Genomic DNA, 26,655 nt, shown 5'->3' with positions numbered 1-26,655 from the left:
GGAGACGGACCAGGTAGCAGTAGTACTTACTGGTGCAGTTAGGAGACGGACCAGGTAGCAGTAGTACTTACTGGTGCAGTTAGGAGACGGACCAGGTAGCAGTAGTTCTTACTGGTGCAGCTAGGAGACGGACCAGGTAGCAGTAGTACTTACTGGTGCAGTTAGGAGACGGACCAGGTAGCAGTAGTACTTACTGGTGCAGCTAGGAGACGGACCAGGTAGCAGTAGTACTTACTGGTGCAGTTAGGAGACGGACCAGGTAGCAGTAGTACTTACTGGTGCAGCTAGGAGACGGACCAGGTAGCAGTAGTACTTACTGGTGCAGTTAGGAGACGGACCAGGTAGCAGTAGTACTTACTGGTGCAGTTAGGAGACGGACCAGGTAGCAGTAGTACTTACTGGTGCAGTTAGGAGACGGACCAGGTAGCAGTAGTACTTACTGGTGCAGTTAGGAGACGGACCAGGTAGCAGTAGTACTTACTGGTGCAGCTAGGAGACGGACCAGGTAGCAGTAGTACTTACTGGTGCAGCTAGGAGACGGACCAGGTAGCAGTAGTACTTACTGGTGCAGTTAGGAGACGGACCAGGTAGCAGTAGTACTTACTGGTGCAGTTAGGAGACGGACCAGGTAGCAGTAGTACTTACTGGTGCAGTTAGGAGACGGACCAGGTAGCAGTAGTACTTACTGGTGCAGTTAGGAGACGGACCAGGTAGCAGTAGTACTTACTGGTGCAGCTAGGAGACGGACCAGGTAGCAGTAGTACTTACTGGTGCAGTTAGGAGACGGACCAGGTAGCAGTAGTACTTACTGGTGCAGTTAGGAGACGGACCAGGTAGCAGTAGTACTTACTGGTGCAGTTAGGAGACGGACCAGGTAGCAGTAGTACTTACTGGTGCAGTTAGGAGACGGACCAGGTAGCAGTAGTACTTACTGGTGCAGTTAGGAGACGGACCAGGTAGCAGTAGTACTTACTGGTGCAGCTAGGAGACGGACCAGGTAGCAGTAGTACTTACTGGTGCAGCTAGGAGACGGACCAGGTAGCAGTAGTACTTACTGGTGCAGTTAGGAGACGGACCAGGTAGCAGTAGTACTTACTGGTGCAGTTAGGAGACGGACCAGGTAGCAGTAGTACTTACTGGTGCAGTTAGGAGACGGACCAGGTAGCAGTAGTACTTACTGGTGCAGTTAGGAGACGGACCAGGTAGCAGTAGTACTTACTGGTGCAGCTAGGAGACGGACCAGGTAGCAGTAGTACTTACTGGTGCAGTTAGGAGACGGACCAGGTAGCAGTAGTACTTACTGGTGCAGTTAGGAGACGGACCAGGTAGCAGTAGTACTTACTGGTGCAGTTAGGAGACGGTGCTGGACCAGGTAGCAGTAGTACTTACTGGTGCAGTTAGGAGATGGACCAGGTAGCAGTAGTACTTACTGGTGCAGTTAGGAGACGGACCAGGTAGCAGTAGTTCTTACTGGTGCAGTTAGGAGACGGACCAGGTAGCAGTAGTACTTACTGGTGCAGTTAGGAGACGGACCAGGTAGCAGTAGTACTTACTGGTGCAGTTAGGAGACGGACCAGGTAGCAGTAGTACTTACTGGTGCAGTTAGGAGACGGACCAGGTAGCAGTAGTACTTACTGGTGCAGTTAGGAGACGGACCAGGTAGCAGTAGTACTTACTGGTGCAGTTAGGAGACGGACCAGGTAGCAGTAGTACTTACTGGTGCAGTTAGGAGACGGACCAGGTAGCAGTAGTACTTACTGGTGCAGTTAGGAGACGGACCAGGTAGCAGTAGTACTTACTGGTGCAGTTAGGAGACGGACCAGGTAGCAGTAGTACTTACTGGTGCAGTTAGGAGACGGACCAGGTAGCAGTAGTACTTACTGGTGCAGTTAGGAGACGGACCAGGTAGCAGTAGTACTTACTGGTGCAGTTAGGAGACGGACCAGGTAGCAGTAGTACTTACTGGTGCAGTTAGGAGACGGACCAGGTAGCAGTAGTACTTACTGGTGCAGTTAGGAGAATGTGCTGGACCAGGTAGCAGTAGTACTTACTGGTGCAGTTAGGAGACGGTGCTGGACCAGGTAGCAGTAGTACTTACTGGTGCAGTTAGGAGACGGACCAGGTAGCAGTAGTACTTACTGGTGCAGTTAGGAGACGGACCAGGTAGCAGTAGTACTTACTGGTGCAGTTAGGAGACGGACCAGGTAGCAGTAGTACTTACTGGTGCAGTTAGGAGACGGACCAGGTAGCAGTAGTACTTACTGGTGCAGTTAGGAGACGGACCAGGTAGCAGTAGTACTTACTGGTGCAGTTAGGAGCAGTGCTGGACCAGGTAGCAGTAGTACTTACTGGTGCAGTTAGGAGACGGACCAGGTAGCAGTAGTACTTACTGGTGCAGTTAGGAGACGGACCAGGTAGCAGTAGTACTTACTGGTGCAGTTAGGAGACGGACCAGGTAGCAGTAGTACTTACTGGTGCAGTTAGGAGACGGACCAGGTAGCAGTAGTACTTACTGGTGCAGTTAGGAGACGGACCAGGTAGCAGTAGTTCTTACTGGTGCAGTTAGGAGACGGTGCTGGACCAGGTAGCAGTAGTACTTACTGGTGCAGTTAGGAGACGGACCAGGTAGCAGTAGTACTTACTGGTGCAGTTAGGAGACGGACCAGGTAGCAGTAGTACTTACTGGTGCAGTTAGGAGACGGACCAGGTAGCAGTAGTACTTACTGGTGCAGTTAGGAGACGGACCAGGTAGCAGTAGTACTTACTGGTGCAGTTAGGAGACGGACCAGGTAGCAGTAGTACTTACTGGTGCAGTTAGGAGACGGACCAGGTAGCAGTAGTACTTACTGGTGCAGTTAGGAGACGGACCAGGTAGCAGTAGTACTTACTGGTGCAGTTAGGAGACGGACCAGGTAGCAGTAGTACTTACTGGTGCAGATAGGAGACGGTGCCGGACCAGGTAGCAGTAGTACTTACTGGTGCAGTTAGGAGACGGACCAGGTAGCAGTAGTACTTACTGGTGCAGTTAGGAGACGGACCAGGTAGCAGTAGTACTTACTGGTGCAGTTAGGAGACGGACCAGGTAGCAGTAGTACTTACTGGTGCAGCTAGGAGACGGACCAGGTAGCAGTAGTACTTACTGGTGCAGCTAGGAGACGGACCAGGTAGCAGTAGTACTTACTGGTGCAGTTAGGAGACGGACCAGGTAGCAGTAGTACTTACTGGTGCAGTTAGGAGACGGACCAGGTAGCAGTAGTACTTACTGGTGCAGTTAGGAGACGGACCAGGTAGCAGTAGTACTTACTGGTGCAGTTAGGAGACGGACCAGGTAGCAGTAGTACTTACTGGTGCAGTTAGGAGACGGACCAGGTAGCAGTAGTACTTACTGGTGCAGTTAGGAGACGGACCAGGTAGCAGTAGTACTTACTGGTGCAGTTAGGAGACGGACCAGGTAGCAGTAGTACTTACTGGTGCAGCTAGGAGACGGACCAGGTAGCAGTAGTACTTACTGGTGCAGTTAGGAGATGGACCAGGTAGCAGTAGTACTTACTGGTGCAGTTAGGAGACGGACCAGGTAGCAGTAGTACTTACTGGTGCAGTTAGGAGACGGACCAGGTAGCAGTAGTACTTACTGGTGCAGTTAGGAGACGGACCAGGTAGCAGTAGTACTTACTGGTGCAGTTAGGAGACGGACCAGGTAGCAGTAGTACTTACTGGTGCAGTTAGGAGACGGACCAGGTAGCAGTAGTACTTACTGGTGCAGTTAGGAGACGGACCAGGTAGCAGAAGTACTTACTGGTGCAGTTAGGAGCAGTGCTGGACCAGGTAGCAGTAGTACTTACTGGTGCAGTTAGGAGCGGTGCCGGACCAGGTGCCGTTGGCCAGACAGTGTCTGGTGGGCGTGCCTGAGAGGAGGTATCCATCCATACAGGAGTAGACTACAGAGTGGGTGAAGGTCGTACCGTCGACCCGGAAAATACGGCCGTGAGCAGGGGTCCCCGGGTTACCACAGTGCACCGCTGGAGTGGAGGAGAGGCATAGAGGGGGGAGAGAGAAAGAAAGAAAGAAAGAAAGGGAGAGAGAAAGAGCGTGAAAGAAAGACAGAGAAAGAGAGAGAGAGAGAGAACGGGAGAGAGAGTGAGCGAGAGAACGAGAGACAGAGCGAGAGAACGAGAGACAGAGAGAGAGAGAGAACGAGAGACAGAGAGAGAGAACGAGAGACAGAGTGAGAGAGAGAACGAGAGACAGAGAGAGCGAGAGAACGAGAGACAGAGAGAGCGAGAGAACGAGAGACAGAGAGAGCGAGAGAACGAGAGACAGAGAGAGAGAACGAGAGACAGACAGAGAGAGAACGAGAGACAGAGAGAGAACGAGAGCAGAAAGAGAGAGAACGAGAGACAGAGAGAGAACGAGAGACAGAAAGAGAGAGAACGAGAGAGAGAGAGACAGAGAGAGAGACAGAGAGAGAGAACGAGAGACAGAGAGAGAGAACGAGAGACAGAGAGAGAGAACGAGAGAGAGAGAGAGAGAGAGAGAGAGAGAGAGAGAGAGAGAGAGACAACGAGAGAGAGAGAGAGAGAGAGAGACGAGAGACAGAGACAGAGAGCGAGACAGAGAGCGAGACAGAGAGAGAGACAGAGAGAGAGACAGAGAGAGAGAACGAGAGACAGAGAGAGCGAGAGAACGAGAGACAGAGAGAGCGAGAGAACGAGAGACAGAGAGAGAGAACGAGAGACAGAAAGAGAGAGAACGAGAGACAGAGAGAGAACGAGAGACAGAAAGAGAGAGAACGAGAGACAGAGAGAGAGACAGAGAGAGAGACAGACAGAGAGACAGAGTTAAGGAGGGTCAAGAACACTAATTGCTAAACACTGATCTAATGTCTTTCTAACGTCTGTCTAAAACATAAAATGTGACTCATCCAACTCAGATGATAATAAATGTCATGTTTGGTAGCAGGAAACTCAGAGAGGATTCTGTTCTGTTTCCCGGTGTTTCCACCCAGCACTTCATTATATTTCATTACCAAATGATTTGCCTTCTCAAATGACTTAATTGTCTGGAAAATTGTCAAATGATTTCTGAGGCAGGCAGCTAGGCTGTAGGGTGAGCTGGTAGGAAGGAAGGAGAGGTTTCCCCACTCAATCACTTCCTGACATGACGAGGCCACTGAAAGGGGTTGAACGTGCTCTGAATGTGTTTGGCTGTTATATAAGTAGTGCACTACATTTGACCAGAGCCCTATTGATCCTATCACATATGGTGCCATTTGGGATGCACCTTATTCAGCACCTTTCATTGCTGTGGACCCTTGGTCGAAAGAAGTTCCCTATATGGAGAAAGTGTTTCATTTTGGAACGGACAATATGTTCAATCTGTGGTAAATATCCCCCGCCGTTTCAGTAGATTACAAAGCACCGGGACGATAGGCTCACATTGCTCTGGGTTAAACGCCAGTCAAGCTCTTAGCTCAAAAGCTGAAGCAGAAACAGACAGAGTTCAGTCATGGAGAGGATCGAGCCTGACAGGAATAGAGGATAGAACTAACCGTCTATTAATCAGTTCAGCTACAGGACACATCAAGGCTAGAGTGGGTGAGCGGGGAGTTCCTGTCGTATTTTTAAAAAAAAAAGGACATTTATGTCTCAACTGCCACCCTGTTCTACTTTTTGACACAATGTAGTTCAAAGGTCATTAAATAGACAGCAGCCGTGGTCGTTGTGTCTGTCAGGCTGAGAGAGTTTATAACCGTCAGGGAGAAAGGGAAGGCCGTGTCAAGAGATTCTCTGCCATTTCCGGTCGAACCCCTGAGGCAATTTATGCACTGCAGCAGAGAAGTGGCCTGTGATTCAATATTTAAAATGTCATTAATCACATCAGAAGTTGCCTTGAGGCTGAGAAATAAAGGCTTTTACTAGGATTATGGAAGCGAAGAAATATTGGTCGGTTGGCTTTGAGCGCTGTCTTTTTCTAAGGACAATGTGCTGCCGAAATATACTCATTTATAGCTAATTGCATTTTCATTGTTTGTGTGCTCCTGTGTGTACCACTGTGCTCCTCCCTGTGCCACTGTGTGTACCACTGTGCTCCTGCCTGTGCCACTGTGCTCCTACCTGTGCTCCTGTGTGCAACTGTGCTCCTGCCTGTGCCACTGTGTTTACCACTGTGCTCCAACCTGTGCTCCTGTTGTGTTTGTGTGCTCCTGTGTGTGCTCCTGTGTGTACCACTGTGCTCCTACCTGTGCCACTGTGTGTACCACTGTGCTCCTACCTGTGCTCCTGTGTGTACCACTGTGCTCCTACCTGTGCTCCTGTGTGTGCCACTGTGCTCCTGCCTGTGCTCCTGTGTGTACCACTGTGCTCCTACCTGTGCTCCTGTGTGTGCCACTGTGCTCCTGCCTGTGCTCCTGTGTGTGCCACTGTGCTCCTGCCTGTGCTCCTGTGTGTGCCACTGTGCTCCTGCCTGTGCTCCTGTGTGTGCCACTGTGCTCCTGTGTGTACCACTGTGCTCCTGCCTGTGCTCCTGTGTGTACCACTGTGCTCCTGTGTGTACCCTGTGCTCCTGCCTGTGCTCCTGTGTGTACCACTGTGCTCCTGCCTGTGCTCCTGTGTGTACCACTGTGCTCCTGTGTGTACCACTGTGCTCCTGCCTACTGTAAACCATTAGATACATCCAATCTCCATGCTCTTGTCTCTAAACATGTAGTATCCCCATCCCTGTCCAGTCCATCAAGCCTCACGTTTGCAGAAGGGCTGTCTCCCAGACCAGGTTCCATTGGGAAAGCAGATCCTCTCAGCTGAGCCATACAGTGTGTGTCCCACAGCGCAGGTGAAGCGGACTTTACTACGCAGATGGAAGTTGCTGGCCTCTCTGCTTGCATGGACGGGTGTACCAGGGTCCCCACAGCTGCCTACAGAGTCTCCTACACAGGACAGAGAGAGAGAGAGAGACAGAATGAACTTGACTGCTCAGTCTGCATTTGACTTGACCCCTCAGTCTGCATTTGACTTGACCGCTCAGTCTGCATTTGACTTGACCGCTCAGTCTGCATTTGACTTGACCGCTCAGTCTGCATTTGACTTGACCACTCAGTCAGCATTTGACTTGACTTCTCAGTCTGCATTCCAAATGGAACCCTATTCCATATATAGTGCACTACTTTAGACCAGGGCCCTATTCCATATATAGTGCACTACTTTAGACCAGGGCCCTATTCCCTATATAGTGCACTACTTTAGACCAGGGCCCTATTCCCTATATAGTGCACTACTTTAGACCAGGGCCCTATTCCCTATGTAGTGCACTGCGGGTCCTGATCAAACGTAGTGCCCTATATAGGGAATAGGGTTCCATTTGGGGTGCAGCCTCAGTGTAAAGTGCTGTTGGAAGAGGCAGTACAAAACGATGCAACAATGAACATTTGCCTTGGAGCCAGTAACCTCAGTAACCTCATTCCAGCTGACATGATGTCATTGTAAGTAAGAATTTGTTCTTAAATGACTTGACTAGTTAAATAAAGGTTAATAAAATACAAACACATAAGAACCCAGACGGGTGTAGATAACAGACGGTGTAGATAACAGACAGGTGTAGATAACAGACAGGTGTAGATAACAGACAGAATAGACAGGTGTAGATAACAGACGGTGTAGATAACAGACAGGTGTAGATAACAGACGGGTGTAGATAACAGACAGGTGTAGATAACAGACAGAATAGACAGGTGTAGATAACAGACAGGTGTAGATAACAGACAGGTGTAGATAACAGACAGGTGTAGATAACAGACGGGTGTAGATAACAGACAGAATAGACAGGTGTAGATAACAGACAGGTGTAGATAACAGACAGGTGTAGATAACAGACAGGTGTAGATAACAGACAGGTGTAGTTAACAGACGGGTGTAGATAACAGACAGGTGTAGATAACAGACAGGTGTAGATAACAGACAGGTGGAGTTAACAGACAGGTGGAGTTAACAGACAGGTGGAGATAACAGACAGGTGCAGATAACAGACAGGTGTAGATAACAGACAGGTGTAGATAACAGACAGGTGGAGTTAACAGACAGGTGTAGTTAACAGACAGGTGTAGATAACAGACAGGTGTAGATAACAGACAGGTGTAGATAACAGACAGGTGGAGTTAACAGACAGGTGTAGATAACAGACAGGTGTAGATAACAGACAGGTGTAGATAACAAACGGGTGTAGATAACAGACGGGTGTAGATAACAGACGGGTGTAGATAACAGACGGGTGGAGATAACAGACAGGTGGAGATAACAGACAGGTGTAGATAACAGACAGGTGGAGTTAACAGACAGGTGGAGTTAACAGACAGGTGTAGTTAACAGACAGGTGTAGATAACAGACAGGTGTAGATAACAGACAGGTGTAGATAACAGACAGGTGTAGATAACAGACAGGTGTAGTTAACAGACAGGTGTAGATAACAGACGGGTGTAGATAACAGACGGGTGTAGATAACAGACGGGTGGAGATAACAGACAGGTGGAGATAACAGACAGGTGGAGATAACAGACGGGTGGAGATAACAGACAGGTGTAGATAACAGACAGGGGGAGTTAACAGACAGGTGTAGATAACAGACAGGTGTAGATAACAGACAGGGGGAGTTAACAGACAGGTGTAGATAACAGACAGGTGTAGATAACAGACAGGTATAGATAACAGGTGAATCAGAGGTACGTTGTGAGTGCTCTAGCTTTCACATTAACCTGAACTTTCCTAGGAAGCAGTAACAGATGCAGTGTTAGAGTGTTACCCTGGCTCTGTCCCTAATGGCACCCAATTCCCTACGTAGTGCACTACTTGGTCTAAGGTAGTGCACTACGTAGGGAATAGGATGCCATTTGTGACACAACCGAAACCTCAGTCTTTGCAAACGAATTAGTGGAGGCGCTTTATGGTAGCTTAATTTTCCCCCATTAAAAAGCTTCCCCAGTGGAAAACTGGGACATGTTCCCTTCTGAAGCTGAGGAGGAGGAGGAGAGAGGAGAGAAGGAGGGGAAGACAGGAGAGGAGGAGAGGAGAGGAGGAGGGGAAGAGAGAATGAGTGTGACTGATCCCATCTTCTGAATATGTCATATTGTAATGAAGAACAGAACAAGTCAAACAGAGCAGATCAGAGTACAACGAGAGAGAGAGAGAGAGCGAGAGAGAAAGAGAGAGCGAGAGAAAGAGAGAGCGAGAGAGAGAGTGAGAGAGAGAAAGAGAGCGTGAGAGCGAGAGAGAGCGAGTCAGTCCAATACACAAGGGACATCTCCAACGCAGCAGACTACACTACACCCACAAATGCGTCTTCTTCTCTCTCTCTTAAAAGTGAAAGAGCAAAACATATGTGGAATTAAGAGAAAAAAATGGCTTCAGGAAAGAAAGTCTGAAAAAGACTATCAACACCGGATCATTCACTATGTAGCTAGCTGTGTATATACATTCACTATGTAGCTAGCTGTGTATATACATTCACTATGTAGCTAGCTAGCTGTGTATATACATTCACTATGTAGCTAGCTGTCTGTGTATATACATTCACTATGTAGCTAGCTGTCTGTGTATATACATTCACTATGTAGCTAGCTGTGTATATACATTCACTATGTAGCTAGCTGTGTATATACATTCACTATGTAGCTAGCTAGCTGTGTATATACATTCACTATGTAGCTAGCTAGCTGTGTATATACATTCACTATGTAGCTAGCTAGCTGTGTATATACATTCACTATGTAGCTAGCTGTCTGTGTATATACATTCACTATGTAGCTAGCTGTCTGTGTATATACATTCACTATGTAGCTAGCTGTGTATATACATTCACTATGTAGCTAGCTAGCTGTGTATATACATTCACTATGTAGCTAGCTAGCTGTGTATATACATTCACTATGTAGCTAGCTAGCTGTGTATATACATTCACTATGTAGCTAGCTGTCTGTGTATATCCATTGACTATGTAGCTAGCTGTCTGTGTATATACATTCACTATGTAGCTAGCTGTCTGTGTATATACATTCACTATGTAGCTAGCTGTCTGTGTATATACATTCACTATGTAGCTAGCTGTGTATATACATTCACTATGTAGCTAGCAGTGTATATACATTCACTATGTAGCTAGCTGTGTATATACATTCACTATGTAGCTAGCTGTGTATATACATTCACTATGTAGCTAGCTGTCTGTGTATATACATTCACTATGTAGCCAGCTGTGTATATACATTCACTATGTAGCTAGCTGTGTATATACATTCACTATGTAGCTAGCTAGCTGTGTATATACATTCACTATGTAGCCAGCTGTGTATATACATTCACTATGTAGCCAGCTGTGTATATACATTCACTATGTAGAGCTAGCTGTGTATATACATTCACTATGTAGCTAGCTGTGTATATACATTCACTATGTAGCTAGCTGTCTGTGTATATACATTCACTATGTAGCCAGCTGTGTATATACATTCACTATGTAGCTAGCTGTGTATATACATTCACTATGTAGCTAGCTAGCTGTGTATATACATTCACTATGTAGCTAGCTAGCTGTGTATATACATTCACTATGTAGCTAGCTGTCTGTGTATATACATTCACTATGTAGCCAGCTGTGTATATACATTCACTATGTAGCTAGCTGTGTATATACATTCACTATGTAGCTAGCTGTGTATATACATTCACTATGTAGCTAGCTAGCTGTGTATATACACTCACTATGTAGCTAGCTGTCTGAGAATATACATTCACTATGTAGCCAGCTGTGTATATACATTCACTATGTAGCCAGCTGTGTATATACATTCACTATGTAGCTAGCTGTCTGTGTATATACATTCACTATGTAGCTAGCTGTCTGTGTATATACATTCACTATGTAGCTAGCTGTGTATATACATTCACTATGTAGCTAGCTGTGTATATACATTCACTATGAAGCTAGCTGTGTATATACATTCACTATGTAGCTAGCTGTGTATATACATTCACTATGTAGCTAGCTGTGTATATACATTCACTATGTAGCTAGCTGTGTATATACATTCACTATGTAGCTAGCTGTGTATATACATTCACTATGTAGCTAGTTGTGTATATACATTCACTATGTAGCTAGCTGTGTATATACATTCACTATGTAGCTAGCTGTGTATATACATTCACTATGTAGCTAGCTGTGTATATACATTCACTATGTAGCTAGCTGTGTATATACATTCACTATGTAGCTAGTTGTGTATATACATTCACTATGTAGCTAGCTGTGTATATACATTCACTATGTAGCTAGCTGTGTGTATATACATTCACTATGTAGCTAGCTGTGTATATACATTCACTATGTAGCTAGCTGTGTATATACATTCACTATGTAGCTAGCTGTGTATATACACTACAGCCCCGTCGATGAGAGTTGGGCCGTGCTCGGTCCTCTTTTTCCTAAAGTCCATGATCGTCTCCTTTGTTTTGATGATGTTGAGTGAGAGGTTGTTTTCCTGACACCACACTCCAAGTGCCCTCACCTCCTCCCTGTAGGCTGTCTCGTCGTTGTTGGTAATCAAGCCCACTATTGTTGTGTTGTCTGCAAACTTGATGATTGGGTTGGAGGCGTGCATGGCCACGCAGTCGTGGGTGAACAGGGAGTACAGGAGGGGGCTGAGCATGCACCCTTGTGGGGCTCCAGTGTTGAGGGTCAGCGAAATGGAGATGTTGTTTCCTACCTTCACCAACTGGGGGCGGCCTGTCAGAAAGTCCAGAACCCAATTGCACAGGGCGGGGTTGAGATCCAGGGCCTCTAGCTTGATGATGAGCTTGGAGGGTACTATGGTGTTAAATGCTGAGCTGTAGTCAATGAACAGCATTCTTACATAGGTATTCCTCTTGTCCAGATGGGATAGGGCAGTGTGCATTGTGATGGCGATTGCATCGTCTTTGGACCTGTTGGGGTGGTATGCAAACTGAAGCGGGGCTAGGGTGGCCGGTAAGGTGGAGGTGATATGATCCTTGACTAGTCTCTCAAAGCACTTCATAAGGACAGACGTGAGTGCTAGTAGTCATGTAGTTCAGTTATCTTTGCCTTCTTGGGTACAGGAACTATGGTGGCCGTCTTGAAGCATGTGGGAACAGCAGACTGGGATAAGGATTGATTGAATATGTCCATAAACACAGACCTTGTTGGCGGGCCGCAACGGTGGCACTGTATTATCCCCTCAAAGTGGGCAAAGAAAGTGTTTAGTTTGTCTGGAAACGTGACGTCGGTGTCCGTGATGTGGCTGGTTTTCGTTTTGTAGTTCGTGATTTCCTGTAGACTCTGCCTCATCCGTCTCGTGTCTGAGCCGTTGAATTGCGACTCCACTTTGTCCCTGTAGCGGCATTTCGCTTGTTTGATTGACTTGCGGAGGGAATAACTACACTGTTTATATTCAGCCATATTCCCAAACCTCTGGCGCAACTAGAGAACATTACCAACCCCTACGCTCTGTATTTTCCGCTGGCTGCCTCTCCATCACAGAAAGCACTGAGCTGGGCTGAAACACCTGCATTTTGGAGCCGCTTTACTCAACAACAAAAAGAAAGAGACCTTGTTTGTATGCGGCTTTATTAACTCAATTATTATTTTTTATATTGTTTACATTGTAAATTGATATGTGATATGTATTATAGCCAAAATAACATGCAAAATAGCCCCCCCCCCCCCTTCCTTTTGTTGCTAGAAATGTCAGGCTCAAAACGGGTCCTTGAGTGACGGGTCGCCACTGACCTTGTCAGTCTATGTCATGGAAAGAGCAGGTGTTCTTAATGTTTTGTAGACTCACTGTGTACTGTCATATCATAGCACATTGTAGCGACGTATTGTTTTAATGCCATATGTGTCCAGATTTCTCTAATGAGGCTTAAATGAAATGTAAGTGATTTGCTTATTTTTTACATTTTATGAAAGTACAGACTCAGCGGTTCAAAATTATTTTTCATAAAATGTAGTTGGAGGAAACATGGGAAAGTTTAAGTTTTGAAATTTGATAGACTTGTTATCCCACTTCAGAGACAAGTGTGAGAAAATGCTCTTCGAAAGATTTTGCTGAGATTTTCACACTTCCTAGAGAGCTCTTATTTGTTTACGCCCATTCAGCATCGTTCATATCCTCTTAAGCGTCAGACCCATCCCAGACACACATGTAAATATAAATAACTTCCAATTAGTGAACAGCGTAGAGCAAACTTTGAAATAAAACTTTGAAAACAAGATGTAAATGTGTTGTTTTAAACTTCCTAAAGTTCATGTAATGATATTAAAACAGTAGGCTATGCTAACCATACGTGAGCAGTATGCTGCTAAAGGTCTGGCGGAAAACAACCCAGCGGAGACTCGCTTCATAAACAGTCTCCATGACAACCTGGAGAAGCTGATCATAGAACATATAAATCAAATAAATATGAACAGTGAGGTAATGGTTCTTCCCTGAACAGTGAGGTAATGGTCCTTCCCTGAACAGTGAGGTATGGGTTCTTCCCTGAACAGTGAGGTATGGGTTCTTCCCTGAACAGTGAGGTATGGGTTCTTCCCTGAACAGTGAGGTATGGATTCTTCCCTGAACAGTGAGGTATGGGTTCTTCCCTGAACAGTGAGGTAATGGGTTCTCCCCTGAACAGTGAGGTATGGGTTCTTCCCTGAACAGTGAGGTAATGGGTCCTTCCCTGAACAGTGAGGTATGGGTTCTTCCCTGAACAGTGAGGTATGGGTTCTTCCCTGAACAGTGAGGTATGGGTTCTTCCCTGAACAGTGAGGTATGGGTTCTTCCCTGAACAGTGAGGTAGGTAATGGTTCTTCCCTGAACAGTGAGGTATGGGTTCTTCCCTGAACAGTGAGGTATGGGTTCTTCCCTGAACAGTGAGGTAATGGGTCCTTCCCTGAACAGTGAGGTATGGGTTCTTCCCTGAACAGTGAGGTATGGGTTCTTCCCTGAACAGTGAGGTAATGGGTCCTTCCCTGAACAGTGAGGTATGGGTTCTTCCCTGAACAGTGAGGTAGGTAATGATTCTTCCCTGAACAGTGAGGTAATGGTTCTTCCCTGAACAGTGAGGTAATGGTTCTTCCCTGAACAGTGAGGTATGGGTTCTTCCCTGAACAGTGAGGTATGGGTCCTTCCCTGAACAGTGAGGTATGGGTTCTTCCCTGAACAGTGAGTTATGGGTTCTTCCCTGAACAGTGAGGTATGGGTTCTTCCCTGAACAGTGAGGTATGGGTTCTTCCCTGAACAGTGAGGTATGGGTCCTTCCCTGAACAGTGAGGTATGGGTTCTTCCCTGAACAGTGAGGTATGGGTTCTTCCCTGAACAGTGAGGTATGGGTTCTTCCCTGAACAGTGAGGTATGGGTTCTTCCCTGAACAGTGAGGTATGGGTTCTTCCCTGAACAGTGAGGTATGGGTTCTTCCCTGAACAGTGAGGTAATGGGTTCTCCCCTGAACAGTGAGGTATGGGTTCTTCCCTGAACAGTGAGATATGGGTTCTTCCCTGAACAGTGAGGTATGGGTTCTTCCCTGAACAGTGAGGTATGGGTCCTTCCCTGAACAGTGAGGTATGGGTCCTTACCTGAACAGTGAGGTATGGGTCCTTACCTGAACAGTGAGGTAATTGTCCTTACCTGAACAGTGAGGTAATTGTCCTTACCTGAACAGTGAGGTATGGGTCCTTACCTGAACAGTGAGGTATGGGTCCTTACCTGAACAGTGAGGTATGGGGCCGCTCCAGTGTCCATTGATTTGACAGGTGAGTGATGACTCTCCAATCAGCTCTCTGTCCCCTGAACAGGAGTACTGCACCGTGGAGCCAAACGAGAACTTTTCCCCAACCATGGTACCGTAGGGAGGAGAGCCAGGGTTTCCACAGTCCTCCTCTGTAAGACACAATAACATTCCCCATAGCCAACAGTCAGCTTTTTATGGCTCATTGACATTGTTTACGTCCCAAATGGCACCCTATTCCTTATGTAGTGCACTACTTTTAACTACAGCCCTATTGCCCCTATATAGGGAATGGGGTGCCATTTGGGATGTAGTCATCATTAACACAACACTCTTAGAATAAAAAGGGTTCCAAAAGGGTTCTTTGGCTGTCATCATAGGAGAATCCCTTTTGGTTCCAGGTAGAACTCTTTTGGGTTCCATGTAGAACTCTCTGTGGAAAGGGTTCTAACTTTTTTTTAAAGAGATACTGTAGGTCAGTATAACCATTACAGTCAGCCCTTATTAGGTCATTAGCATTTAGACAGACATTGGTTACACACATTTGTAACCTATACAAATCAAGTTCAGTAAGGATAAAACACATGGCTAGAAAGAACAACAGGTAGATAGTGGAGAGCTAATGATAAGTACTATTGCACAATACATGTGAACTGTGGATCAACCCTTGGTGTGACTAGGCTGCCTTTTTCTCTCTAGTCTCCTCCAGCACCTCAGTAGCTGTGGGTGTGTGGTACAGATGTAGGATCTTAATTTGACCTGTATTGTGGCAGCAAAATAATCCTGCAGCAACAGGATTTGAATGTTTAGTCCATGATGTTGATTGATCGAGGGGGGGGGGGGGGGTCAAACGTGGTCACATGAAAAGTGGAATACTGTTAATACAACCGTGTGACAGAGACGGTTTTCAGTGAATTTATGTAAATCACGAAACTCATCTGCATTTCCTCAGCAACAAAACAGTGATCAAATTAAGATCCTACATCTGTAGCTAGAACAAGTTGTGAAGAGAAAACAGACAACGTACCAAGACATTCAGGTAGAGGTTTGTCCCAGTGGCCAATAGGTTGACAGGTCAGCGCAGAGGAACCAAACAAGTAGTATCCAGGGTTACAGGTGTAGAACACCACACTGCCCAGCGTGAAGTTACCGTGCTCTATCTTACTCTCCCTGATAGAGTTAGCTGGGATGCCTGGGTCTGTGCAGTTCACCACTGGAGGGAAATAAAACACAGAATTATTAGCATTATATCATTGTTAATACAATGATAACTATTGGTCAAAACTAAGGTATGAATTAATAACTACTGTCAAAACGACTATCAATAACAACTATTGTCAAAACTACTGTATCAATATCAACTATTGTCAAAACTACTGTATCAATATCAACTACTGTCAAAACTATTGTATCAATATCAACTACTGTCAAAACTATTGTATCAATATCAACTACTGTCAAAACTATTGTATCAATATCAACTACTGTCAAAACTATTGTATCAATATCAACTATTGTCAAAACTACTGTATCAATATCAACTACTGTCAAAACTATTGTATCAATATCAACTACTGTCAAAACTATTGTATCAATATCAACTACTGTCAAAACTATTGTATCAATATCAACTATTGTCAAAACTATTGTATCAATATCAACTATTGTCAAAACTATTGTATCAATATCAACTATTGTCAAAACTATTGTATCAATATCAACTATTGTCAAAACTATTGTATCAATATCAACTATTGTCAAAACTATTGTATCAATATCAACTATTGTCAAAACTATTGTATCAATATCAACTATTGTCAAAACTACTGTATCAATATCAACTATTGTCAAAACTACTGTATCAATATCAACTACTGTCAAAACTATTGTATCAATATCAACTACTGTCAAAACTATTGTATCAATATCAACTACTGTCAAAACTATTGTATCAATATCAACTATTGTATCAATAACAACTACTGTCAAAACTATTGTATCAATATCAACTATTGTCAAAACTATTGTATCAATATCAACTATTGTCAAAACTATGTCAATATTTCCCTCCTAGCCTGGTCTCAGATCCGTTTGCACTGTCTTGACTACTCCTAGAAAGCACAAACCGATCTGGGACCAGGCTACAACTTCCCTAATGAACATATATATTTTCCTATCAACCATGGTCTAACCATAGATCTAACTGTGGGAAGCTCATCCACTACAGTATATTCCATCTGGCTGAGCTAGTCATTAGAAAGTGCTATCTGTGTTATCTGTCAAGTGTCGTCTGTGTTCAATTGCCAGTTAATAATAGAATCGCTGAAATGACACAAATTGCAGCCTGCTCCTGTTTATACTGTGAATAGCTTATCTGCACTTGATGTACCCGTGCTATATTATTAAGTATTTTAAATACTAATGATGCTTAAAATGACTCATTTATTTTCCAGAGATTTACTGTCAGACGTCTGTGCTCTGATGTTTCTGTAGCCAATGACACGCTTTGAAAGGCGGGTCATGTCTCACATCAACACCATCATCCCAGAGACCCTGGACCCACTCCAATTCACATACCGCCCCAACAGATCCACAGATGACACAATCTCTATTGCACTCCACACTACCCTTTCCCACCTGGACAAAAGGAACACCTATGTGAGAATGCTATTTATTGACTACAGCTCAGCGTTCAACACCATAGTGCCCTCAAAGCTCATCACTAAGCTAAGGATCCTGGGACTAAACACCTCCCTCTGCAACTGGATCCTGGACTTCCTGACGGGCCGCCCTCAGGTGGTAAGGGGGCCCCGCAGTGCGTGTTTAGTCCCCTTCTGTACTCCCTGTTCACCCGCGACTCCAACACCTTTGTTATGTTGTGGTGGCAGGTAGCCTAGCGGTTAGAGTGTTGGGCCAGTAACCGAAAGGTTGCTAGATCGAATCCCCGAACTGACAAGGTTGAAATCTGTCGTTCTGCCTCTGAACAAGGCAGTTAACCCACTGTTCCTAAAATGTCACTGTAAATAAGAATTTGTTCTTAACTGACATTCCTGGTTAAATAAAAGTTAAATGAAATAAAAAATTAAAAAAGTTTGCCAACACGACGGTGGTAGGCCTGATCACAGACGACAATGACGATGAGCCTATAGGGAGGAGGTCAGAGACCTGGCCGTGTGGTGCCAGGACATCAACCTCTCCCTCAACGTGAGCAAGACAAAGGAGATGATTGTGGACTACGGGAAAAGGAGGACCGAGCACGCCCCCATTCACATTGACGGGGCTGCAGTGGAGCGGGTCGAGAGCTTCAAGTTCATTGGTGTCCACATCACTAAGAACCTATCATGGTCCAAACACACCAAGACAGTCGTGAGGAGGGCACGACAACGTCTCTTCCCACTCAGGAGGCTGAAAAGACTTGGCATGGGTCCTCAGATCCTCAAAAAGTTCTACAGTTGCACCAACGAGAGCATCCTGACATGGTTTCATCACCGTTTGGTATGGCAACTACTCGGCTTCCGACTGCAAGGCGCTGCAGAGGGTAGTGCGAACGGCCCAGTACATCACTGGGGCCAAGCTTCCTGCCATCCAGGACCTCTATACCAGGCGGTGTCAGAGGAAGGCCCTGAGTCCCTACCAGGACTATTTACATTGACCCCTTATCTTGCACAGGCTCTACTCACACTCACACACACACACACACACACTTTCACACTCTTCACATATACTGCTGTTACTGTCTATTATCTATCCTTTACCCCTACCTACAGTATACTGCTGTTACTGTCAATTATCTATCCTTTACCCCTACCTACAGTATACTGCTGTTACGGTCTATTATCTATCCTTTACCCCTACCTACAGTATACTGCTGTTACTGTCTATTATCTATCCTTTACCCCTACCTACAGTATACTGCTGTTACTGTCTATTATCTATCCTTTACCCCTACCTACAGTATACTGCTGTTACTGTCTATTATCTATCCTTTACCCCTACCTACAGTATACTGCTGTTACTGTCTATTATCTATCCTTTACCCCTACCTACAGTATACTGCTGTTACTGTCTATTATCTATCCTTTACCCCTACCTACAGTATACTGCTGTTACTGTCTATTATCTATCCTTTACCCCTACCTACAGTATACTGCTGTTACTGTCTATTATCTATCCTTTACCCCTACCTACAGTATACTGTCTATTATCTATCCTTTACCCCTACCTACAGTATACTGCTGCTACTGTCTATTATCTATCCTTTACCCCTACCTACAGTATACTGCTGTTACTGTCTATTATCTATCCTTTACCCCTACCTACAGTATACTGCTGTTACTGTCTATTATCTATCCTTTACCCCTACCTACAGTATACTGCTGTTACTGGCTATTATCTATTTCCACACTCCTTCCACTCTTTACTCCTTCCACATTTCGTTAACAGCCTTATTCTAAAATTGATTAAATTGTTTTTGTTCCTCATCAATCTACACACAATAACCCCCATAATTACAAAGCAAAAACAAATATTTTTTATTTTTTTATTTTAGCAAACTGAAATATGACATTCATGTAAATATTCAGACCCTTTACTGCTTAGTTTGTCCTCCTTGTAAATAGCCTAATTTTTGTTATTTTATTGTGTTATTATTTTTCCTTTAGTTTATTAAGCAAATGTTTCTTACTAACTTTTATAAAACTCTGCAATTGTTGGTTAAGGGCTCGTAAGTAAGCATTGTGTAAGCACGTGACAAATAACATTTGATTTGAGTGTGTGTGTGTGTGTGTGTGTGTGTGTGTGTGTGTGTGTGTGTGTGTGTGTGTGTGTGACGAGCGTGAGTGAGTGAGTGCATGCCTCCACACGTGCATGTGTGTGTGTGTGTGTGTGTGTGTGTGTGTGTGTATGTGTGTGTGTGAGAGTGCGTGTGTGTGTGAGTGCGTGTGTGTGTATGCGTGCGTGTGTGCCTGTGTGCGTGTGTGCGAACGAGTGTGAGTGAGTGAGTGCATGCCTCCACACGTGCATGGGTGAGTGTGTGTGTGTGTGTGTGCTGTGTGTATGTGTGTGAGTGTGTGTGTGTGTGTGGAGTGGGGGCGTGTGTGTGTGTGTGGGAGTGCGTGCGTGCGTGTGCGTGTGTGTGTATGTGTGTGTGCGTGTGCCTGTGTGTGTGAGTATGTTGGAGTGTGTGTCTGTACCCACTGCCTGCTACCCACCTCTACATGTAGGCGGCTGTTGACTCCACTGGCGGCTCGCCTGGCACTGGGCTCTGGACACTCCCTCCAGTACGTAGCCTTGGTTACAGAAGAAGCTGACCACATCGTTGTAGTTGAATCCATCCCCTGTAGTTCTCCCATAGATGGGACTGCCTGGATGGCCACATGTGATTGCTGCACACATAAAAATTACAATTACTGGAAATAATAGAAATCGTTAAAAAAAAAAAAATTATGGAAATGACGAGCCATATTGAGTATCCCCATCGGTGTTCTAGTGAAATTACCTTGGTCTAATCTGCACCTCCAAGCCAGTTTCACTGATTTGTTCTATTACTCAGCCCCTCCAATAGAGGACTGCTTTAGATCTGAGACACCAGGTGGGTTGCAATTCATTTTCAGTTCGAAGCAGAAAAAAACTGAATTACTCCGGAACTCATAGGGTAAGAATTGAATATCCCTGATTCAAAAGGGGGGGGGGGGGGGTTCACCCATTCTAGTCATTCTATTTCTATGCCTGCAGCACAGTAAAAGGGGGACAGGAGCTCAATACAGCTGATCAATATGCAACGCATCATCATCATCCATATCATTACCATTCTATTAACCTTGGAACACCCAGAGAGATCACGTTCTATATTCTGATGAAGATGAAAATGATAGAAAACGGACTAGAATAATGGTCGCAGTGAAGAAGAATCCTCCGTAAGTCAAGAAGAGAGATTTGTTGACAGAGCAGCAGTAAGCACACTGTACACTCCAATTCAACTGTAAACAAACCTGCACATCAATATCAGTAGATTCAGGATGTCCCTTGTGGGCATCCGTATTTTGTATATAGCATTAAGGAAAGTAAACACGTCTACTCATGTTTTTGGCACCGTTGCTGTGCCTTTTCATTAGATACATGTTGGCTGGGTGGGGTTGGGGGTGGAGTCATGCCCTCTGGGTGGGGTTGGGGGTGGAGTCACGCCAACTGGGTGGGGTTGGGGGTGGAGTCATGCCATCTGGGTGGGGTTGGGGGTGGAGTCATGCCATCTGGTTGGGGGACTATGATGGGAGGTTGAGGGTGGAGTCATGTTGGCTGGGTGGGGTTGGGGGTGGAGTCATGTTGGCTGGGTGGGGTTAGGGGACTATGATGGGAGGTTGAGGGTGGAGTCATCTTGGCTAGGTGGGGTTGGGGTGGAGTCATGTTGGCTGGGTGGGGTTAGGGGACTATGATGGGAGGTTGAGGGTGGAGTCATGTTGGCTGGGTGGGGTTGGGGGTGGGGTCATGTTGGCTGGGTGGGGTTAGGGGACTATTATGGGTGGTTGAGGGTGGAGTCATGTTGGTTGGGTGGGGTTGGGGGTGGAGTCATGTTGGTTGGGTGGGGTTGGGGGTGGAGTCATATTGACTGGGTGGGGTTGGGGTGGAGTCATGTTGGCTGGGTAGGGTAGATATAACAACATGTACAGACCAGTAGGGTAGATATAACAACATGTACAGACCAGTAGGATAGATATAACAACATGTACAGACCAGTAGGATAGATATAACAACATGTACAGACCAGTAGGAGGTAGATGAGTAACAACATGTACAGACCAGTAGGGTAGATATAACAGCATGTACAGACCAGGTAGATATAACAACATGTACAGACCAGTAGGAGTATGATATAACAACATGTACAGACCAGTAGGATAGATATAACAACATGTACAGACCAGTAGGATAGATATAACAACATGTACAGACCAGTAGGATAGATATAACAACATGTACAGACCAGTAGGGTAGATATAACAACATGTACAGACCAGTAGGGTAGATATAACAACATGTACAGACCAGTAGGGTAGATATAACAACATGTACAGACCAGTAGGATAGATATAACAACATGTACAGACCAGTAGGATAGATATAACAACATGTACAGACCAGTAGGATAGATATAACAACATGTACAGACCAGTAGGATAGATATAACAACATGTACAGACCAGTAGGATAGATATAACAACATGTACAGACCAGTAGGATAGATATAACAACATGTACAGACCAGTAGGGTAGATATAACAACATGTACAGACCAGTAGGATAGATATAACAACATGTACAGACCAGTAGGATAGATATAACAACATGTACAGACCAGTAGGGTAGATATAACAACATGTACAGACCAGTAGGGTAGATATAACAACATGTACAGACCAGTAGATATAACAACATGTACAGACCAGTAGGATAGATATAACAACATGTACAGACCAGTAGGATAGATATAACAACATGTACAGACCAGTAGGATAGATATAACAACATGTACAGACCAGTAGGATAGATATAACAACATGTACAGACCAGTAGGGTAGATATAACAACATGTACAGACCAGTAGGATAGATATAACAACATGTACAGACCAGTAGGATAGATATAACAACATGTACAGACCAGTAGGATAGATATAACAACATGTACAGACCAGTAGGGTAGATATAACAACATGTACAGACCAGTAGGATAGATATAACAACATGTACAGACCAGTAGGATAGATATAACAACATGTACAGACCAGTAGGGTAGATATAACAACATGTACAGACCAGTAGGATAGATATAACAGCATGTACAGACCAGTAGGGTCAATATAACAACATGTACAGACCAGTAGGATAGATATAACAGCATGTACAGACCAGTAGGATAGATATAACAACATGTACAGACCAGTAGGATAGATATAACAGCATGCACAGACCAGTAGGGTAGATATAACAACATGTACAGACCAGTAGGATAGATATAACAACATGTACAGACCAGTAGGATAGATATAACAACATGTACAGACCAGTAGGATAGATATAACAGCATGTACAGACCAGTAGGGTCGATATAACAACATGTACAGACCAGTAGGGTAGATATAACAACATGTACAGACCAGTAGGATAGATATAACAACATGTACAGACCAGTAGGATAGATATAACAACATGTACAGACCAGTAGGATAGATATAACAACATGTACAGACCAGTAGGATAGATATAACAGCATGTACAGACCAGTAGGGTCAATATAACAACATGTACAGACCAGTAGGATAGATATAACAGCATGTACAGACCAGTAGGATAGATATAACAACATGTACAGACCAGTAGGATAGATATAACAACATGTACAGACCAGTAGGGTAGATATAACAACATGTACAGACCAGTAGGATAGATATAACAACATGTACAGACCAGTAGATATAACAACATGTACAGACCAGTAGGGTAGATATAACAACATGTACAGACCAGTAGGGTAGATATAACAGCATGTACAGACCAGTAGGGTAGATATAACAACATGTACAGACCAGTAGATATAACAACATGTACAGACCAGTAGGGTCGATATAACAGCATGTACAGACCAGTAGGATAGATATAACAACATGTACAGACCAGTAGGGTAGATATAACAACATGTACAGACCAGTAGGGTAGATATAACAACATGTACAGACCAGTAGGATAGATATAACAACATGTACAGACCAGTAGGATAGATATAACAACATGTACAGACCAGTAGATATAACAACATGTACAGACCAGTAGGGTAGATATAACAACATGTACAGACCAGTAGGATAGATATAACAGCATGTACAGACCAGTAGGGTAGATATAACAACATGTACAGACCAGTAGGATAGATATAACAACATGTACAGACCAGTAGGATAGATATAACAACATGTACAGACCAGTAGGGTAGATATAACAACATGTACAGACCAGTAGGATAGATATAACAACATGTACAGACCAGTAGGGTAGATATAACAGCATGTACAGACCAGTAGGGTAGATATAACAGCATGTACAGACCAGTAGGGTAGATATAACAACATGTACAGACCAGTAGGATAGATATAACAACATGTACAGACCAGTAGATATAACAACATGTACAGACCAGTAGATATAACAACATGTACAGACCAGTAGGGTAGATATAACAACATGTACAGACCAGTAGGATAGATATAACAACATGTACAGACCAGTAGATATAACAACATGTACAGACCAGTAGGATAGATATAACAACATGTACAGACCAGTAGATATAACAACATGTACAGACCAGTAGATATAACAACATGTTCAGACCAGTAGGATAGATATAACAACATGTACAGACCAGTAGGATAGATATAACAACATGTACAGACCAGTAGATATAACAACATGTACAGACCAGTAGATATAACAACATGTACAGACCAGTAGATATAACAGCATGTACAGACCAGTAGGATAGATATAACAACATGTACAGACCAGTAGATATAACAACATGTACAGACCAGTAGATATAACAACATGTACAGACCAGTAGGGTAGATATAACAACATGTACAGACCAGTAGGGTAGATATAACAACATGTACAGACCAGTAGATATAACAACATGTACAGACCAGTAGGATAGATATAACAGCATGTACAGACCAGTAGGGTAGATATAACAACATGTACAGACCAGTAGGATAGATATAACAACATGTACAGACCAGTAGGATAGATATAACAACATGTACAGACCAGTAGGGTAGATATAACAACATGTACAGACCAGTAGGATAGATATAACAACATGTACAGACCAGTAGGGTAGATATAACAACATGTACAGACCAGTAGGATAGATATAACAACATGTACAGACCAGTAGATATAACAACATGTACAGACCAGTAGGGTAGATATAACAACATGTACAGACCAGTAGGATAGATATAACAACATGTACAGACCAGTAGGATAGATATAACAACATGTACAGACCAGTAGGATAGATATAACAGCATGTACAGACCAGTAGGATAGATATAACAACATGTACAGACCAGTAGGATAGATATAACAACATGTACAGACCAGTAGGATAGATATAACAACATGTACAGACCAGTAGGATAGATATAACAACATGTACAGACCAGTAGGATAGATATAACAACATGTACAGACCAGTAGGATAGATATAACAACATGTACAGACCAGTAGGGTAGATATAACAACATGTACAGACCAGTAGATATAACAACATGTACAGACCAGTAGATATAACAACATGTACAGACCAGTAGGATAGATATAACAACATGTACAGACCAGTAGATATAACAACATGTACAGACCAGTAGATATAACAACATGTACAGACCAGTAGGATAGATATAACAACATGTACAGACCAGTAGGATAGATATAACAACATGTACAGACCAGTAGGATAGATATAACAACATGTACAGACCAGTAGGGTAGATATAACAACATGTACAGACCAGTAGGGTAGATATAACAGCATGTACAGACCAGTAGGATAGATATAACAGCATGTACAGACCAGTAGGATAGATATAACAACATGTACAGACCAGTAGGATAGATATAACAGCATGTACAGACCAGTAGAGTCGAGGTGAACACTTACAGACACAAAGCGGCAGCTGTCCGGACCAGAGGTGGTCTTGCTGGCAGATGCGTACTGAGGATCCTATGAGTCTGAAGCCTGGGTTACACTGGTAGACCACGGTGTCTCTGTAACCAAAGTTCTCCCCTATCGCCTGGCCATTCACAATCTGCTCCGGGATACCACAGTGACCAGCTGGGGGGGGGGGGGGCAATCAATCAATCAATCAATCAATCAAATGTATTTAGCATATAGTCACTTTTACAACAATATTTACCACGACGTGCAAAGTTAAACACATGGGGCAAGTCTGAAATGGCATCCTGTTTATTAGTTTCTTATGAAGTCCACTACTCTAGTCAAAAGCAGTGCTTTCTATAGGGAATATGGAGTCACTTCAGACACAGTCATGTACCGTCAGACATCCAAGAAAGGAGAAGTAAAGTAGTCTACATATCCTCTATGTATCCTCTATATATTCTCTATGTATCCTCTATATATCCTCTACGTATCCTCTACGTATCCTCTACATATCCTCTACGTATCCTCTATGTATCCTCTATGTATCCTCTATGTATCCTCTACGTATCCTCTACGTATCCTCTATGTATCCTCTATGTATCCTCTACATATCCTCTACATATCCTCTACATATCCTCTATATATCCTCTACATATCCTCTATATATCCCCCATATATTATCTATGTATCCTCTATGTATCCTCTATATATCCTCTATAAATCTTCTATGTATCCTCTATATATCCTCTATGTATCCTCTATGTATCCTCTATATATCCTCTATATATCCTCTATATATCCTCTATGTATCCTCTATATATCCTCTATATATCCTCTATGTATCCTCTATATATCCTCTATGTATCCTCTATGTATCGTCTATATATCCTCTATATATCCCCCATATATTATCTAAATATCCTCTATATATCCTCTAAATATTATCTTTATATTCTCTATATATCCTCTATATATTCTCTATAAATCTGATAAATATCCTCTATAAATTCTCTATATATTATCTATACACAGATTTTACAAAACATCTCTTTCCATAACAGCCTGACCAGGTGAATCCAGGTGAAAGCTATGATCCCTTATTGACGTCACTTGTTAAATCCACTTCAATCAGTGTAGATGAAGGGGAGGAGACAGGTAAAATAATAGTT

The 26,655-nt window shown here is 43.9% G+C and overlaps 1 protein-coding gene across 1 annotated transcript in view; it reads right to left on the bottom strand.

The window, feature by feature from the left end:
* Window positions 1-26,655, bottom strand: part of LOC106592657 (CUB and sushi domain-containing protein 3) — a 369,408-nt gene that overhangs the window by 90,053 nt on the left and 252,700 nt on the right. The window contains 6 exon segments of the mRNA XM_082968525.1: window positions 3,843-4,019; window positions 6,740-6,922; window positions 14,748-14,921; window positions 15,797-15,982; window positions 19,980-20,153; window positions 25,487-25,660. Of these exon segments, the coding sequence (XP_082824651.1) occupies window positions 3,843-4,019; window positions 6,740-6,922; window positions 14,748-14,921; window positions 15,797-15,982; window positions 19,980-20,153; window positions 25,487-25,660 (1,068 nt within the window).

This window comes from Salmo salar, chromosome 02 (genome assembly GCF_965601325.2).
Source record: "Salmo salar chromosome 02, fSalSal1, whole genome shotgun sequence".
NCBI lineage: Eukaryota > Metazoa > Chordata > Actinopteri > Salmoniformes > Salmonidae > Salmo > Salmo salar.
This window is presented reverse-complemented; position numbering and strand designations above follow the sequence as displayed.